Source organism: Nicotiana attenuata, chromosome 10, assembly GCF_001879085.1.
Source record: "Nicotiana attenuata strain UT chromosome 10, NIATTr2, whole genome shotgun sequence".
Taxonomy (NCBI): domain Eukaryota; kingdom Viridiplantae; phylum Streptophyta; class Magnoliopsida; order Solanales; family Solanaceae; genus Nicotiana; species Nicotiana attenuata.
The window spans coordinates 20,951,109-20,970,532 of record NC_031998.1 but is presented as its reverse complement, the minus strand read 5'-3'; the positions used below and the strand labels follow the sequence as shown (position 1 = coordinate 20,970,532).

The 19,424-nt window shown below is 40.5% G+C and overlaps 2 protein-coding genes across 4 annotated transcripts in view; one reads left to right on the top strand and one right to left on the bottom strand.

Annotated features, from left to right (window-relative positions):
- The window catches only part of LOC109233134 (uridine-cytidine kinase C-like), a 15,487-nt gene extending 11,551 nt beyond the window's left edge, over positions 1-3,936 (top strand). For all 3 annotated transcript variants that reach the window (XM_019398909.1, XM_019398910.1, XM_019398908.1), the window contains exons 8-12: positions 1,150-1,272; positions 1,342-1,454; positions 1,624-1,747; positions 2,821-3,093; positions 3,454-3,936. In XM_019398909.1, coding sequence (XP_019254454.1) covers positions 1,150-1,272; positions 1,342-1,454; positions 1,624-1,747; positions 2,821-3,093; positions 3,454-3,675 — 855 coding nt within the window. In that variant the 3' untranslated portion in view covers positions 3,676-3,936. The remainder of the gene's footprint in view (positions 1-1,149; positions 1,273-1,341; positions 1,455-1,623; positions 1,748-2,820; positions 3,094-3,453) is intronic.
- Positions 4,775-6,042, bottom strand: LOC109233867 (H/ACA ribonucleoprotein complex subunit 2-like protein). The gene is made up of 5 exons (XM_019399721.1): positions 5,907-6,042; positions 5,759-5,808; positions 5,543-5,562; positions 5,311-5,416; positions 4,775-4,936 (listed from the first exon to the last, which is right to left on the bottom strand). Exons 1-5 carry the CDS (start codon positions 6,040-6,042, stop codon positions 4,775-4,777), a joined length of 474 nt encoding a protein of 157 aa, XP_019255266.1.

The following is a 19,424-nucleotide window of genomic DNA, read 5'->3' as shown; positions in this document are numbered from 1 at the left end:
GCAGAAACTGGCATCAACGTCTCAAATTCTTCCATGACTGCCTGAACTTGTCCCAAGTAAGTAGACATATCTAATTCCTGTTTCTTCAAGCTTGTCATTCGCGATATTACATCATAGAAACGAGATATGTCATTAGTGTATAGATTACGAGCCTTTTCCCAAACTAAATAACATGTCTGGAATGGACGGAACAAGGGCATCAACTTGGAATCAATAGATCGCCACAGGATACTACATAACTGAGCATCGACCTTCTCCCACTGTGTTTTGGCCTTTTCATCACCTTCGCTAGCCTTTTTTGTTAAATGATCTTGAACTCCTTGACCTTTACACCACAACTCGACAGATGAAGCCCAATCTAAGTAGTTTGAACCTCCCATTAAAGGTTCTGAGGTAATCATAACACCGGAACTGCCAGAACTCGGGTTTCTAGACCCGAAAGCATCGACTCCCAAAGACATGGTTGGATTATCACTAAATAACAAAAAAGAATCAACTGAAAATTCTCTGAGACAGATGAAGAAAACACTGTGTTAACCGGAAAAGTACTGTAGCTGCCGGAAAAATCAGTGTAGTCGCCGGAAAAACTCAAAGTGGTCGGAATTAAAAAATAAAAATATGGACAGGCTCGGAATTGCAGGGCGATCCAACTGTCCTGAAGAAGCGAAGCCGAAAAATGGCCGGAAGAGGCCTCACGCGCCGGCGCGTGGGACAGACGCGCCGCCGGCGGCAGAGTTCCGACAGGCGCGTGACGGCGCGTGGCTGGCTATTTTCCGGTGATTTTTTCTGGGGTTTGGTCGGATCTCTCTTGGGAACCTTGTGGTGGTGTTGGATTTTGCACAACACTGTTAATTAGTGACTTTGACGCAATAAGTCACTTAGGTCACCGGAAAATTGCACGGTGACTGAGTTCTTTCTTCCCGGATATCGCTGGAATGATGCACAACGATAAATTTCACACCGTAGCTCTGATACCATGTGAGAAAGCACGGGAGAAAATATATTATTGATGTATATTCATATGTTACAATGAGCCCTATATATATACACACATAACATGTCCTACTCCTAATATATATTGGATTAGGGTTATTTATTTACTCCTATTTACATGACTATTCTAACAATTTCCATTTTTTCCTTATGAAGGTGCAAGGAAGAGATCGATTATATGTAAAATTTATTGCTGACTCTCTGGGTTTGGATGGTTCATATATTCCTCGCACTTACATTGAACAAATTCAGCTGGAGAAGCTTTTAAATGATGTTATGGTAAGAGCAATTTTAACTAAATACAAACTTTTCCAATGTTCCTGGTTCTGAGCATTACAGACTGTGCAGGCATTGCCAGACGATCTGAAGACAAAGCTGAGCATAGACGATGATTTGGTCTCAAGCCCTAGAGAAGCTTTATCCCGAGCCTCGGCAGATAGGAGAACGAAGTTTCTTAATCGGTAGGTCATAGGCTAAATTATTATCTTAACTACTGCTTAAAGTAGTCTATACGTCTTGCACCATTATTTAGATGTTTTTACCCTGTCTGGATACAACCACCACCTACTTATTTCTGCAAAAGTCATGGACTGAAAAAATCTTCATCTGTTCGCCTGCAACTATTGGCAGTGGTATCCCACATACATACTCAATACAACGAGAAAAACACCTGTCCAAGTTGACAAAACTTGCGGTTAATAGTAGAAGATATGATGGAAGAATTCCAGATTCTCCAGCACCAATGGCTAACCAGGTAACTATTCTGAGAAATAAGTTCAGGTTTTTGTGAGAATTTAATGTCTCCACTATTTTTGCTACAGATTGAAGGCATTTTTGGTGCGTGAACTGATCTCCAGTTTTTTCTCTTGGTGTTCTGTGAAATTTCTTTTAGAAAATATTTTCCCTATTTTGGGGCATTTGTTTGACATAAATTGCAAAATCTTATCCCTAATATAATATTTTACTCCAAGAAAAGGAGAGTGTTTCATCTACTCACTTAGATCATTTTCTGAACACCAATGATTGATTCGTAATTGTTTTTATCGACACTCAAGAATACATTCACCCTTTCCTACTCTTTCCTCTTAGGGACTACCTCCATGTCTCATAGCCCAACCATTGACCAAAGTAATAGGCTGTCAATTTGTTTTAATAATTCAAATATTCCTTATGGCATAACTCGAACCAACATAACCTTTGGAAAGATTTCATATCAGCAGAAGGAAGTGAGTCCTCCATTAGGAGTTAAAGAGGCACACAGTTGGGTTTTGTGGTTTTGAGAATTGCCAGAGCAAAATTGACTTTATAGCTTTAGAAAAGAAAGCCAAATGATGATCTCCTGGCAAACCCTGAGTACTGGTGGCTGGAGACGCCTGCAAAAAACTGATGGATCCCTTTTATAGTCATGTAGAACAGCAAGAGAGTCTATTTTTATGATTTACAATTATTCATATAGATGTATAAAAAGCATATTTGGTTTGTTTTAATCTTGAAAAGGGACTTTTATTCGAGTCCTATTAATCTTTTTATTAGTCATACAAGGATCCATTCGTTTTGCAAAAAGATAGTTCATGACTTCTGTATGGAGAACTTGGTGGAGTCTTACCAGCAAAGAGAACTGGAATATAAAGTTACTGTGCACAGGAAATAGTATATTACATATGCTGTTTTCCCTTTTCCATCTTCCTGCTTAATTTCATCATTTCTTATACACCAGAGGAGTAGTTAATTGCTACCAGTACCTCCCACTTATGATTAGCTGTTTTTAATATCTCAATCTTGCATTTTCCTGTTCTCTCTCGATCACTCAAGAATTGCTTTTTTCAGGGAGTTGTTTCTCAACTTTCAGAACAAATTTCCACGCTGAGTGAGCGAATGGATGAGTTTACATCTCGGATGGAAGAGCTAAACTCAAAAATATCTGTCAATAAAGTTTCTGCCAGCCAACAAAATTTGGCAGTGCATGCTGAGGCTTGCAATGGATCTGCACCTACTTCTCTTTTTGTGGCTGGGTTAGGCAATGGCTCATTGACTGGTTCTCTTTTACCTCATTCATCGTCTGCTTCCCAATTGGCAAGGGAATCTTCTCTCATGGAAGAGGTATTTTAAGATTATCTTCTGCTCATCTTTGACACTAAGCAGAGACAAAAGGAGGCATTGTGGTACTTTGATATACTTTCTAAGCCAATTGTTGTCCAAATCTTGCCTTTTGATCTATTAGACCAACTTTTAGAGTAAACTCGATCGTGGAATAATTCATCATTTGAAAATAATACTTACTAGAGATAGCACTGGAAGTTAATGACCTATGTTTCCAAGTACTAAAAGATTCTCTAACAAGAACCATAGTCCAAGTTTAACGGAATTGTCTCAAGAAGATCGAGAAAATGGACAACTTGGGACTGAGGGGTTAGTTGATTTAGACAATTATGCTTCTGATGCAAACCATCTTGCGAGCAGGTACTTCTCATTGGGAGATCACAACGTCAGATCATGCACCAGATAGACAATCTGAGTAACATCCTCCGTGAACTCAATGGAGAAAGATCTCGCCAAGGAAGAACGGATAGGACCGAAGGAATGGCTGAAGTTATTGAATCAATTGCTGTTCCTCTGCTTCTTACTCTTGCTATTGGCGGTGTAGGTATCTTCTTGTTCAGGACCTTGTCATCTCAAAAATAACATATTCAGCTAATGCTACTGAAACAGTTTAACTCGAAGATGTACATAATAGCATAAATGTATATAATTTTAGCCTTGTTATCTTTGAAGAACCACAAATACATGAAGAGGATGCAATAATTGTCTCTTGCAGATGGAGAGAGTATTTCTTCTTGGATTATTAGTGTAATTATATAGTAGGGCTGGTATTGGTGCTGTAATCCTTGTTTAGGATGCTTGTCCAAATGTCTATCTGGTCCTTGTACCCGAGATAGCTCATGCATTTTTATCTGCATTTTAAAGGAGAAAAATGTTGATCCAACAGACTGACTTCAGGATTTAAAGAAAAAAAGAGGATATCAATAATTGAGTAGCAATAATAATAAATAGTTTTTAGGTCCTTTTGATAGGAAATTCACATTTTGTTTATATATATATTTATATTTATATATATATATATATATATATTGTGAAAAAGATAAACTTTTTCTCGAAATCATTAGTCAGGTTAATTTTCGAAAAAGATAAAAAGTGAAATGAAGTCATGTTGCTTTTCTTAAAAGTTCCTGTTTGGTTTTTAAGCTGGGCTGACTCACGAATATATTATTAATAATATTGGTATAATTTAATATGAAATTCCAGTTGCTGGAGAATGGAGATGAAAATGACTTTGTACAACAAAATAAACTGTATATTTGAGGAAACTAGTACGATACTGGTTTCGTTTCTTTTCCAACGTGTATGCAAGGCCAGTTTGTAACTTTAATTACATTCTCCTTTCGTATTTCGTTCAAGGGCAATACTGAATGATCTTTCATTCCTTATGCCTTGTACTTGTCAGCTTTCGGCTACTTTATTCAAAATGCAACAGATAGCTGCATGATTATCTAGTTACGCTGATTGAATATTATCTCTAATGAGCATGCCACAGATCAGACATGAGTGTAGATAGATGATCAGATGGTAGGCGCACATAAATTGCAGCATCAGATTTAGAAAGGAGAGAAGAAATGGCGCACGCAGATGCAGTTGGAGATTAATATTCGATAATTACTTGCTATTTAGCAGAACTAAGTACAGGGCAATTCAAGTAAAACAGCCGATATCATAATTCTGTTCGTCAAAACAACGATGAAGTTGTTTCACGAATTTCTGATACAACTTGATCATAATCTTCTTTCAGTTTCTCTTGATCTTCCTGGTTAAGTTCCCCCTTAGTAGGCTTTGTCAATACCAAAACGCAGCAAGTTGGCCTCTTGGTAGCTCCAGCATTTGCAAGATCCTGAAAACACAATGCTTTTACAGTCATGACCTTCAAACACTCTCACATTATATTGCCATTTTTAATAAACCCCCTCCCTACTCTCAGAAAGTAACCAAACAGAAAATTAATACTCTTAGGACTCATTTGTACTAGGGATAAGGGATAATTAATATCTGAGTTTATCTCAAGTTTGGTTGGGATAAAATTATCTCAGGGATTGTAGTGTTATTTTTATCCCTACGAAAGAGTGGGAAAACAATTCCGGTATAATTAATTCAGGATAACTTGTTTCTCGAGCAAACGACCCCTAAGTGATGGTTTTAATGCAAAAGTAACTGGCCAATAGCAAGTGGCAAGATAACACCTACAAAGCTTGGGAAGATTCAGCTTACTTCTTTTGAGGGAACATAGATGTATGGTATGTCAGATTCCTCACAAAGGATTGGAACGTGGGTAATGACATCTACTGGAGAAATGTTTCCAGCTATAACACACAATCTGCAATTTCCAAAAGGCAATGATTTTCACAAGCTTGTAGTATATGATATGGCAAATCACAAATACAAATATTTTAAACCTGATAGATATTGAAAGAAAGCGATGAGCAGACAGCAATGGACTTACCCTTTGTGACCACGTCGAATCAGAGGCGGACCCATGTGTATGGGTGAGGGGTCACGGGACCCCGTAAATTTCGGATGAAGTTCTGTATATATACTTTGAAAATGGTTAATTTAAAGCAGTTGACACCCTGAACATTAAAACCTTTAGGGGGCACTGGTTGAGCAGAATAATATGCCCCCGTCGTGTAAAAATTCTGGGTCCGCCTCTGCATCGAATACTCTTCACTACTTCTTTAACTCCTCTTTTCAAGCACTTATGTTCCGTAGCTGAAAGCAGACCAATGGTAATTAAACAAATGTACTGATATACATACAACAGGAAATGAAAAGAGGTAGATATCTAGTCCGCAGAAGTTTATGTATACCTCGCCTAACGAGTTTGAAGGTGCGTTTGCTGAGTTTCGTTCCAGCGAGTGGTTTAGCAATAGGTGCTATAGCCAATAGCTTCTTTATCTCCTTCTCTTTCTGTGCCGGTTTCTCTACTTCCCTATCACTACCCATCTCTCTCCTGCCCAGAACGCAATGTGCACTACACAGGTCTCTCTTGAAGTAAAAGCAGGGTATAGGTGTTTGACTCAAAAGTTATCACATACCTTATGAGTATAAAACAATATAAATAAATCAAGGGAAAATCATAGCAAACCGTAATAATCCGTTGGACCAAATGAAGGAAACGAAAATAAGTACTCAGGGTTAGGGGGAGAAACATTAGAAGCCTTTATTGATAATATTGGTTTGGTCTGCCTCTCCTTGAAGAGGTTCAGAGCCTTACAATGGTGTTCTCCTCTCTCATAATATGTATATCGTTCTATCTTTCTCTCTCTCTTGAATAGTAAAGAAGAAGAAGCCCCCCTTTCTAGGGTTTCCTCTCTTGGTATTTATAGCTGTGAGCTTCGTGAGCTGGCAATAAGTGGCCGTGACCACGTTGGGATTTCGCCTTCATGGTGGCGGATGGGCCATGGCCTTGCTGATCGAATCAGATGCTGGTTGAATATCGTTAATTCTGAGTGGTCGTGCCACTAATTAATCATGAATTAGCTTAAGACGGGATTAGCTTGGTTAATTATCTTGGGGTCGGATTCCGACCCATACAATAGGGTTTATCAAAATGTGGAGAATTTGCAAACTACTAGGGTTTAAGGACCAAGTGTTCAGTTCAATCTTTACCAAAAAACTTTAAGTTGGGCCTTTATCGGCTGGCATGTTTGGGGGGGGGGGGAGCCAGTTTTCGGACTGGTAATTGAAAAATAACCATTATTTTGCTGCAACACGAAAATTTCCAGCATAATATACTCGAGATTGGAGCACCTGCGTATGAACTTCCAATATATTATGCTGGAAGTCTAGTATATTATGCTCGGAGTCGAGTATATTATACTGGAACTCCAGTATATTATGCTGGAATATTTTCCAGATTTTGAATAGTATTTTTGTTCAGATTTATCTTTACATGAAAAGTGGCTAAATTTCGATTACTTTTGAAATTGTGGCTATTTTTCAATTACCACTTGTAAATTTGGCTATTTTTGAATCTCTTTTGCTTTTGTTCTCTTTTTTCTTTTATGAATTGTTGTTAGAAACGGTAGACTCCGCAGGAAAGGATTCGGGTGGGGGAGTGCAGCAATAATTACTTTTAAGCTCGCTATTTAAAATATATTCACAATTTACAATATATTTAAAGATTAGCCAATTCACCCAAACTTCAAGACTAAGTATCCTGAATTTTTGAGCTGCTAACTTGAAATTCAAGACTAAGTGTCGTGAATTTCTGAACTAAGTATACTAATTTAAAATTCAGGACATAAGATTCGAACTTGTGGACACAATTTTCGAACTTTAGGATACAATGTCCTGAAGTTTGAACTTTGAGGTATAAATTTTCAAACACCCACTGTGACATAGTCCAGCGTCATAGGTCAGCGAGCAAGCCAGTGTGTATATCTTTCAAGCTGGTCAAGCTCACAGAGCATTGCAGCACGATATTGCAAAATAAACTCCCACAAAAGTGTGGAGATCCAAGGAGTTGTAATATACCTTGCTCTTTAGGCACTATTAAATTTGATAAGTCTTTATGTGATTCTGGTGCCTCAATTAATCTAATGCTTCTATCTATTTATAGGAAACTAGAGAATGAGATTAGAGAAATAAGGTCTGCACTAATATATTTGCAGCTGGCAGATCAAACAATTCTAATACCCGCGGGGATAATGGAAGATGTCTTATTCGGGTAGATAAGTTCGTATTTCCTGTAGATTTTATAGTGGTAAAGATGGAGGAGAACAAGGAGGTCCCCCTCATCCTAGGAAGACCATTCTTAGCAACGAGTAGAGCGATATTAGATATACACGAGAGAAAACTCATGCTTAGAGTGTGTGAGGAGATTGTGACTTTTGAGATGAATGTAGAAACGGGGGCGAAAAAGGAGAAACCAACTGCAAGTGTTAAGATGAAAGTGAAGAGTTCGAAAGAGAAAGCCGAGATATCCGAGTACAAAGGACAACGCTACCATAGAAAAGAATGACGAAACTTCAGACGGAAGGAGTACGCCACGACAAAATGAGTTGGTCCTGCTATTGGAGCAAAAAATCTTGGAGCTACAAGGTGAGCTTCATCAGGTTTGAAATCTCGCAAACCTCTCTCTTACTCTGAATGTCCCCGACATCAACCATCATAACACCACCACCAAGAATCAAACACCACTACAAAGCACACGAACCCAAAATCCACAACCCTTAGCTCCACAAAACCCTCCCGCAACGCATTAATATCACAATCCCGCACCCCCTCAAAACCATAACCCTCCGCCAGTACAAACCCCTCACCAATACCACCATCACACGACCCCATACCCGCAAACAACCACCTATCATATCCCTCAGAGTCAAGTCCCAGGAACGCACCAAGGCAACCCGATATACGTGGAGACCTTACCACATACCCCGCAGCAAAGTCTATACATACCAGAACTAACCGAGAAGGACCTGCTCATCCAGAATATGATGGAAGAGCTAAAGAAGTTGACAAGAAGAGTCCAGAGTGTTTAGGGTGGAAAAGGTATTAAGGGCCTAAATTATGAAGACCTGTGTATCCAGCCAGACGTGGAACTGCCGGAGGGGTACAAACCTCCTAAGTTTTAGATGTTCGATGGCTCTGCTGATCCTAAGGTGCATTTAAGAACCTATTGCGATAAGCTTGTAGGAGTGGGCAAGAATGAACAGATCCGCATGAAGCTGTTCATGCGAAGTCTCACCGGGGATACTTTATCCTGGTACATTAGTAAGAATCCAAAGAAGTGGATGAACTGGGTAAGCATGGCATGCGATTTTATGGATAGATTTAGGTTCAACACAGAAAATGCGCCAGACGTTTTCTATATCTAGAACCTCAAGAAGAAGCCAATAAAAATCTTCCGTGAGTATGCTACTCGCTGGAGATCAGAGGCCGCCAAGGTGAGGCCGCCACTAGAAGAGGAACAAATGAACAAGTTCTTTGTCAGAGCTCAGGATCAGTATTATGAAAGATTGATGGTTATAGAGAATCACACGTTCTCCGACATCATCAAGCTAGGAGAAAGAATAGAAGAGTGAATCAAGAGCGGTACGGTGACTAATTTTGAGGCATTGCAAGCCACCAATTAAGCCTTACAGTCCGGAGGTATTTCAAAGAAGAAGGAAGCGGGTGCTGTGATGGTAGCCCATGGCCCTAAGTCTCCCCTTACCTATCAGACACCTCCACCAACATATCAACCTTAACCTCCAAACTACCATTACCCCGCCACCACCTACCATACCTATAATACCCAGCCTGCATATTACCATTCATCTCCTCCCGCGCGTCAAAACTACTCGATACCACAACCAAACTTTGACTGCATAACTCCCAGACAATACACCCCGATCACCGAACCCATAGCCCAACTATGTGAGAGGCTGAGGGTGTGTTTGGTACGAAGGAAAATATTTTTCAATTTTCCCATGTTTGGTTGGCTTAAATGTTTTGGAAAATATTTTTCTCCAACCGGAGGAAAATATTTTCCCTACCAAAAGAAGGGAAAATATTTTCCAAAACTCTTTTTCAATCTTCCCCACTCAATTCCCCATCCCCACCAACCCACCCAACCCCTTATCCACCTTACCCTCCCAACCCCTGCTCCCAACCCCCACCCTAAATAAGAATGTTATTAATAGTACTTTCTTTTCATGTTATATATAGATTGTTTTTTTCATTTCAACAAATGAGTATTTTCTTTTCATGATATAAGAAAATATTATTTTCATGTCAACAAAAAAGAACTTTATTTTCATGTTGTAGAAATAGTACTTTCTTTTTCAACCAAAAAAGAGTATTTTCTTTATAGTTATGGAGTATTTGTATGAATTTTTAGAAGAATAATTAAATTGTTAAAGAAAATAGAGTCCTGAAAACGTTGGGTATTTGGTGGGGGGGGGTGGGCAAGGGAAACATGGGGACTTGGGGAAAGGGGTGAGGAGAGTAGCATAAAAAAATATTTTCCTAAACAAATATTTTCAACTCTCTAACGAAGCACTAGAAAATCTTTTCCAGAAAAAGTTTTTCACTCACAAACAAACAAGGGAAAATAAGTGATAAAACCACTCATTTTCCATGAAAATATTTTCTAGGAAAATATTTTCCTTCATACAAAACACACCCTGAAGGTCGTTGGTTTTGTCACCCCCATCCCTGCAGCGGCTATTGAAAATCCTTCTCAATGGGTCTACCCCAACAAGACGTGTGCCTATCATTTAGGTATGAAGGGACATGCTATTGAAAAGTATCGCATGTTGTAAGATAATATCCAGACACTGATTGACACCAGCGCTACACAGGCAAAGGAGTCCGCGCCGAATGTCCGTAATAACCCTTATCTTGACCACAGGGGCAAGGGAGTGAATGTGATAGAAATTGATGAAAAATGGGACTAGGAAGGATCCATCGGGCTTATCTGAGAGGAGGACGCTCCCAAAACATCTCCTGTCACCCTCTCGCCGATTGTGGTGCAAACCAAGGCACCGTTCGAGGTCGAGATAGCTACCCTTTCACTCTGATGGTATAGAAGAACTCCTGACTTGGGACTTCTACGATGCGTCGATGCCAAGGAGGTGTCTAGATTGCTCGAAAAGATACATGCCAAAACTTGCGGACCTCACATGAATGGGTTCGTTCTAGCTAATAAGATATTAAGGGCAGGGTATTTTTGGATGACTATGGAGACATACTGCATCAAATATGTATATATTGAACTCGCTGCTTCCAATGGACACAGATTCATCTTGGTGGCCATAGATTACTTCAAAAAATGGGTTGAAGACGGTTCCTATAAAGCCGTGACTAAAAAAGTCATAGCAGACTTCGTCCGAGATCGTACTATTTGCCGATTAAGAGTACCTGAGTCAACCATTACCAACAATGCTGCCAATCTCAACAGTGATCTGATAAAAACTATGTGTGAAATATTCAAACTAAAGCACATGAACTCTACAACACATAGGCCACAAATGAATGGAGTCGTGGAAGCCGCCAACAAGAATATCAAGAAGATATTAAGGAAGATGGTGGACATCTACAAGCAATGGCACGAGAAGCTACTGTTTTCTCTTCTCGGATACCGCACCATGCTCCGCACGTCAACTGGGGCAACCCCCTAAATACTGGTCTATGGTACCGAAGCTGTAATACCCACCAAAGTGGAAATTCCTTCCTTAAGGATCATACAAGAAGTCGATCTTAACGGCCCGAAATGGATATAGAGCCGGTATGAGAAATTGGCTCTTATTGACGGTAAAAGGATGAACGCGGTATATCACGGTCAACTCTAACAGAATACAATGGCAAGGGCTTTCAACAAAAAAGTTTGACCGAGGCAATTGATTCTGGGCATTTGGTGTTGAAGCGGATCTTCCCGCATCAAGATGAAGAAAAGGAAAAATTTTCACCTACTGGCAAGGTCCTTTCACGGATAACCGACTACTAATAGGAGTAGCACTTATGATTGAAGAGATGGACGGAGAAATATGGCCAAAATCAATCAATTCGGACTCCATCAAGAGATATTACGTTTGAGATTGTATTTGCACTTTCTTTTAATGTTATATGAACTATGCTTGACCTGATTCCCATTTAAGAGGGGATATGTAGGCAGCCCTATGGGTTCGGTTACATCATAATAAAATCTTCATTCCCCTCTACGGTCAGAAACTAGGGCAGGATCTTGAGTTTTCATCAATCTCATTACGTTAAGTATCGCCAAGAAGAGTATCGCCGGAAGCATGCATTAAACTGGGGCAGAATTTTGAGGGGATCCTCAAATTCCGAGTTACAGAGGACGCAGTGTCTCAAAGCATGTCACGACCCATGATTTGACCAAATAATTACTTTTGTACATTATCTTTTAAAACAATTGCATTATTCACAAATGATCTACCGCAAATGCATATTTTCGAAAATTGCATTTCCGTAATAGCCAGATGTTACCCAGGGTGACTAGAACAAGGCGTCAAAACAGGAGCAAAGGCGAAATAAGGAATCGAAAGCACGAACTGACCTTCCCCCGAACATAAATTTTTTCTTTGGATGCAGGCACAACAAACATATCTACAATGGGACCGCATTCTTCATATAGATAGATGTTGCCGAGCCTAAATGCGTCAAGCTAAGAATCACTTTTCTAATCATCGCTTTCCATGATTAGGGATAAGAACTACCCTCATTTCTTTGAATGAGACTAAGCACTTGCATAAGCCTAAGAATTGCATCCATCATTGCATAAGGCTAAATGCTTCCTTTCTATGCATAGTGCTAAGCACTGCCCTCATTACGTCACATGAGGCTAAGCACTGCGTCCATTATTGCATAAGGCTACACGCTGCTTTTCTATGCATGAGACTAAGAACTACCTCCATTACATTGCATGAGGCTAAGCACTGCCTCCATTATTGCATAAGGCTAAACGCTGCCTTTCTCTGCATAGGGATAAGCTCTGCCCTCATTATATTGCATGAGACTAAGCACTGCCTCCATTACATTGAATGAGGCTAAGCACTGCCTCCATAATTGCATAAGGCTAAACTCTGCCTTTCTCTGCATAGGGCTAAACACTACCCTCATTATGTCTCATGAGGCTAAGCACTGCCTCCATTATTGCATATGGATAAATGATGCCTTTCTCTGCGTGAGATTGAGCATTGTCTCCACTACATCGTATGAGGCTAGCCACTGCCTCCACTACATCGCTTAAGGCTAAACATCTCCTTCCCTTGCATAGGGTTAAGCACTACCCTCATTACTTGCACATGGCTAAGCACTGCCCTCATCTCATACAAGGCTAAGCGCCGTGTTGTCTCGTTCTTGCATGTGACTAAGAATCACCTCTTCCCTCTATCAAACGACCGATATCGATACATATTTGCACTTTATAGGCTAAAACATCGCCACATTGTCCGAAGGCGTCATATTCTGAAGGTATCATCATCATAGCCTAAAGACATCATGTCATGGCCGGATGATCTCTCAAAACTGCATGTCATTATTCAAAGGCGTCATAGTCTAGAGGCATCATCCTCATGGCCCAAGGACACCATTTCATGGCATGTGAATCCCTTATCATATGCTTTATGTCCCAGGATGTCATGGTCTAAGTACATCATCCTCATCTTCCAAAAGACGACTTTCACGGTCCAAAAGGAATTTGCATCATGTTTAAATTTCTGCAATAACTATATATATTCGCGTATATCGTGTTTTAATTTTTGCAGGTAACTCGGGAGGTAACTATTCTACAAACAAGAGCAATTCTCGCTCCGGCTTCAATTCACAACATTCACATCCTTTGATTGTCTCGAATCCACCGCGGATTGAAACCGTAGAAGATCAATTTTGAGGTCTATTTTGCGGTCCAGTATGCGACCGCATAACCATTTTGCAGGCCGCTCTTCCATCGCAGAACCAGCATGAGGATTTTCTTGAGGGAGATTTCACGGTCCACTTTGTGACTGCAGATCTGACGCATACTTGAACATGCCACCCCAGTTTTGGAGGATGATTTCACGATCCTTTTTGCAGACCTCAAACCTGTCATGTGGTGCTTTTTGCGATTACATATTGGGTTCAGAGGGTCCATTTTGAGCATTTTACAACCCGACCCAAATCTAATAAAAGACATAAGGGGGTCGTTGGGGAGGGAAAAATCTGACGTTTTAAGAGAGAGCAGACGAAGTAGGGAGAGAACGAGGAGCTCCAACATCTTCTACTTCAATTTCTTGCTCAAGCCTTGGAAATTCAACAAGGAAAGCTTGCAAAATCTTCTACTAAAGATGTAAGGTTCTATCCCTAGCTCTCAATTTCAATATTAGTTGAATATAGGTAGTGGGTAGTATGATTCTTGAGAGTGGGAGTTTGTCATTGTGCATGAATGTACCATAAAGGTCGTGGGGAGGTTCTTGAACTATGATTTGTGCTATTTATGTGGGGATCGGTTGCGGGGTTAAGAATCGCCACCATAGAACCTTGTAGTAAAATTTGCAAACCTAGTGTTCGATGAAAGGCCTAATTGAGCTGGACCAATGAACTCCTTCCTATTATGGCTCAATTTTATTATGTCTCTATAGATTGAAGTCGCTAGGAGTCTTCAAACGTTGTAGTAATACTAAGGGAAGCTTTCTCGAGGTATGCTGGCTAAACTCTTACTATAAATCAAATTTCCATGAGTTCCCTATGAATTCCATGTATGGTTTGACCAAGCTCCCATCCTTATTGTGCTAAATCATCATAAATATTTTGACTTATCGAATATCTGATTACTCAAATCATGTCTCAAGTTCTCTATATGTATATCATGCTCTCCCTTGGAAAATAGTCCGAGTATGATCGAATCATCAAACGATTATGAACTCAGTACCTAGTTACGCTAAAATCACTGTGCTCTAATTTGTAAATGTTTACAATATGTTCTAAGCCCTTATGTATTCATGAACTGAAGCTACTATTTCCTGGGTGATTTTAAGAGCCTTTAAATGATTTATAGTCCATGTCAAATGAAAGACTGAAAGTGTGAATTATGAATTGTGAATTGTGGCCATCGTGCCAAGAATGATGATTTACATTTGAGGCCAAGAGTGCAAATAAAGTGAAAGCAAGTGTGAAAGGCAATGAAACGAATGTGATTCTTTTATATGATTAATGTTCTTGGGAGTATCGTTAGGTCATCGAGGAGGGCTGGGTTACAAATGCCCAAGCCTGAAACTACATGTGCCGTTATAGGGATTGATTGAGGGAAAAGTTCTTGTTATATTGTATTGAGATTATTCCCCCTAATTGGGATGCGTTGATAACTAGGAAGGACTATGTCGAACCACACGACAGTTTTGCGAGACGGCTTTACCGATCAGGCGGAGATTGGACGCCATGCCACGCACATGGTGGTATTGTGTTTCTATGTCAATCCTCGATCCTCATACATGGTGGTGTTGTGTTACTAACGTCCCTTTTGCCGGGGACACTGCATCTTTAATGGATGCAGGTGGTTCCACAGCGGGCGGCATCGATCATTAATAGTGGTACACCCTCTTCTCATTCGACTCTGTAAGCCCCACTTCCTATCGGAGTCTTGTGTCTTTTGCTCCTTGTAAATTGTATTTTGAGGTATAGACGAGGCCTTGTTACCAGCACTTTCATACTAGTCTTCTGTTTCATTTAGAGGCACCGAAGACATAGTGTGGGTGGTGTTTTGATTTGGGGAAATAAAGTATAAATATGTAGTTATTTAGTGTTCCACTTTGTAATCTTTTGGAAATCATCGATGCAGCTGTTAAAAGTAATGAAACATGATATTTAACTCCTTGTCCACTCCCCGTATATCTCTTATAATTTATTTCAAGTTTCTCATCGGTAAGGTTGGTAGAAGGCATCAAGTAGGCTTGCTTGACAGGGATTTCTCGGTCGAGCGCATGTCACACTCCCCGAGGTCGGGGCATGACAGGAATGCCAATAATGTAGCACCGAATGGTCGTGTAGGCTACCATGTCCCACGCTACATGCTGAATTTCCCACTGGGCACGATAGGCCGACTAAAAATAGTAACCTTGAAGTGTCGTGCTAAGGGCCATAGACATTGACCCCCCCCTAGCGACAGTCCAACGTGATAGGTCACACTCGAAGACATGTAGGTTCTACTCCAGCTTGGTTGAGTGCATGGTGCACATGTTTATGGTGCACAACGTAATAGGTAAAACCCATCCTTTTACTATGTGTAATTCTCACAGATCTAGTGGGATAAAGAGATGCAAGATGGTTTTACTATGTCAATATTGAGAAAAATGCATGTTATCCTGTTCAATTTGTTCCCCTAAATTTGTGCACAAATTTTGATCTTCTTTAGTAAAATCAAGCAGTTTTCTATTGACATATTACCAGATACTCAGCCGATATCTATTCCTTCTTATTGAATGGCGCCTCCAGAGCTGGGAGGGTTGAAAGAACAACTTAGGGATTTGCTTGAAAAAGTCTTTGTCGGACCACCTTGCAACCTATGTCATTGTCCTATGTCTTCGGGCGTGACCTATGACGCTGGTGCATGGTACACGACGGATGGCTGCATATTTCCCCGGGTCTTGGTATGGAGATGTATGCCTAAAAGCATGGCCTTGTTTTTTTTTTTTGTATCATATTTTTTTTATATGTTTGCACGACATGGTTTATGTATGTAGTTAACTCTAGGACAAGTGCAATGGTATGCGTCACACGGTTAATTTTGTCTCTAGTATATGTCATTGATCATGGTCTATGTCGCTGGCCTATATCGTTGAGCGCGACCTATGTCGTTGTCCTATGTCTCCACGTGTGACCTATGATGATGGACTATGTCATTGGGGTGGTCTATGTCTATGGCCCTTAGCAAGGCACTTCAAGGTTATTGTTGTTGGCCTATGGTGCCAGTGGGCAAGTAAGCATGTAGTGTGGGACATGGTAGCCTACACGACTATTCTATGCTACATTATGTGCTTTCCTTAAACCATGTTGCATTGGAGTATCTGTTTGACCATGTTCTTTCTTATTTTGTGTATTTCTCGTAGATCTAGTGGGATAAAAAGACTAAACATGGATCTACTATGTTAATATTGAGAAAGGTACATTTATCCTGTTCAATTTGTTCCTCTAAATTTGTGCACAGTTTTCATTCTTCTTTAGTAAAACTCAGATGATCTAAAAGGATTGCTTGATGGGAATCTCATGGTAATGCATTTTTTAATTTCAATTTCAATATTTGAAATTCAATTTGTGAAAAAGAGGTGGATACTTTTGTGAACGTTATTAAAGATAAAAAGTTTCTACTTATTGGTAAAAATGTCAACTTGTGTTTGTTGTCTAGCTTGCTCCATTTAACTACTTTAATTTAATGCCTCAACCACCAGGGATGGAACCTAGATAGAATCATTGAGTAGAGATTATAGGAGTAGAAACTACCACAAAAGTGTATGCAACTCCAGAACTGGAGCTATGCGCCGAGTAGGATTGAGCCCGAACCATCTCGGGAAGTTGTCCACAGAGATGAACCACTCTAAGTGAGATCGAATGAGAAGGAGTCAGGGACCAACCCGAAGATCATGAAGATGCTCGAAGAACTAACGAAACGGATAGAGTCGGGGGAGAAGAAAATCGAGGCAAACGATAAGAAGGTGGAAACCTATTATTCCAGAGTTGATCAAATCCCGGGAGCGCCGCCGATATTGAAGGGCTTGGACTCCAAGAAGTTCATGCAAAAGCCTTTTCCACCGAATGCGGCTCCCAAGCCGATCCTTAAGAAGTTCCACATGCTCGAGATTCCTAAGTAAAACGGAACGACCGACCCAAATGAGCATGTTACCTCCTATGCATGGCTATCAAAGGGAAAGACTTGGAGGACGATGAGGTCGAATCTGTCTTGCTGAAAAACTTCGGAGAGACCCTATCAAAGGGAGCTATGATATAGTATCACAACTTATCTCCTAATTTTATTGCTTCGTTTGCTATGCTTGCAGACTATCGTGAAAGCACACGCCGGGGATATCAAGGTCGAGACCAGGAAGTCGGACCTTTTCAAGGTAAACAGAAGGATAATGAAATGCTCATAGAGTTTGTGTCCCAATTTCAAGTAGAACAGATGGATCTACCACCGGTCGCTGATGATTGGGTCGTTCAAGCTTTCACCCATGGCTCAATGTTCGAAGCTCGGTGGCTTCACAGCAGTTGAAGCATAATCTGAAAGAGTATCCGGCTGTTACTTGGGCCGATGTGCATAACGATATCAATCAAAAAATCAGAGTCGAGGATGATCAACTTGGGGCTCCTTCCGGGTCCATTTATCCTGTCAGACCCGTCTATAGAGTCAAGAGAGATATCGAACATGAACCGAGGTCAAACAGGGATTGATACCAGCCGTACAATGGTGACCAAATAAATAGTGGGTCCGAACGAAATTCTATGCGAAATGAAAGGAGAAATGATCGAGGTTAGAGAACTCAGGGTCTCATGAGCAAGAACGGTTTGGACAGGCCTATCGGGCCTAAAGAAGCACCAAAGTTATCAGAATATAACATTAATATTGATGATGCTGCCATCGTATCAGCTATCGGACGCATCAAGGACACCAAATAGCCCTGACCTCTACAATCCGATCCAGCTCAAAGGGACCCTAACCAGATGTTAAAATATCATGGCACTCTTGGCCACATAATAGAGGATTGCCGACAGTTGAGGGAGGAAGTAGCCCGGTTATTCAACAACGGACACTTTCGAGAATTCCTGAGTGACCGAGCCAAGAATCATTTTAGAAATAGGGATTCTAACAAAAAGACCGAACGAGAAGAGCCTCAACACGTCATTAATATGATCATCAGTGGGATCGATGTCCCTCAAGGGCCGATGTTAAAGAGCACCAAAGTGTCCATCACAAGGGAAAAACGGACTCGAGTTTACTTACCAGAGGGAACTTTGTCTTTTAACGACGAAGACGTAGAAGGGATCGTGCAACCCCAAAATGATGCACTGGTAATATCTATACTCATAAATAAGTCTTGAGTTAAGTGTGCGTTAATTTATCCAGGTAGCTCGGCCAACATCATCTGGTCGATAGTCGTAGAACAGTTCAGTCTACAAGATCAAATCGTGCCTGCAGTCTGAGTTTTGAATGGATTAAACATGGCATGTGAAACCACTAAGGGGGAGATAACAATACCAGTGAACACCCATATTATTGGTTGCTCCAGGTGCAGTGGAGGTAGATACTTTACTGGCATATGTCATTGGTCTTTTTCTATGTCGCAGGCCTATATCATTGAGCCCGACCTATGTTGTTATCCTATGTCTTCGGGCATGTCCTATGACGTTGGACTATGTCACTAGGGGCGGTCAATGTCTATGGCCCTTAGCAAGATAACATTTGCAACGATGCTCCATTTAATATACTATCGACATAAGCAACCGTGTGACGCATACGAATCCACGTGTCCTCGAGTTGACCACATACATATACTATGTCTTGCACACATCAAAGAACATATGATACAGAAAACGAGGCCATGCTTTTAGGTTTACATTTGCCCTGCCAAGACCTGTAAGAATATGCAGCCATGCATCATGTATCATGCACCAGTGCATTGTGCGCCCAACCAAGACCTTTGGCATATCTCTATTCTACTACGATAATCTCTACTCAATGCTTTTACGAGGTTCGATCCCTGGTGGTTGATGCAGTAAATTAAAGTAGTTAAATGGAGCATACTAGACAACAAACACAAGTTGACATTATTACCAATAAGTCGAAAAGTTTTATCTTTAATAATGTTCACTAAAGTATCTACCTCGTTTTCCTAAATTGAATTTCAAATATT

Excerpts from the sequence above, each read along its gene's own strand:
- LOC109233867 (XM_019399721.1), bottom strand. The coding sequence starts at position 6,042 with ATGGGTAGTGATAGGGAAGTAGAGAAACCGGCACAGAAAGAGAAGGAG. Across the intron at positions 5,417-5,542 it reads ATTCGACGTGGTCACAAAGG|ATTGTGTGTTATAGCTGGAA; the intron begins GTAAGTCCATTG and ends TGGAAATTGCAG. Across the intron at positions 4,937-5,310 it reads TCTATGTTCCCTCAAAAGAA|GATCTTGCAAATGCTGGAGC; the intron begins GTAAGCTGAATC and ends TTGTGTTTTCAG.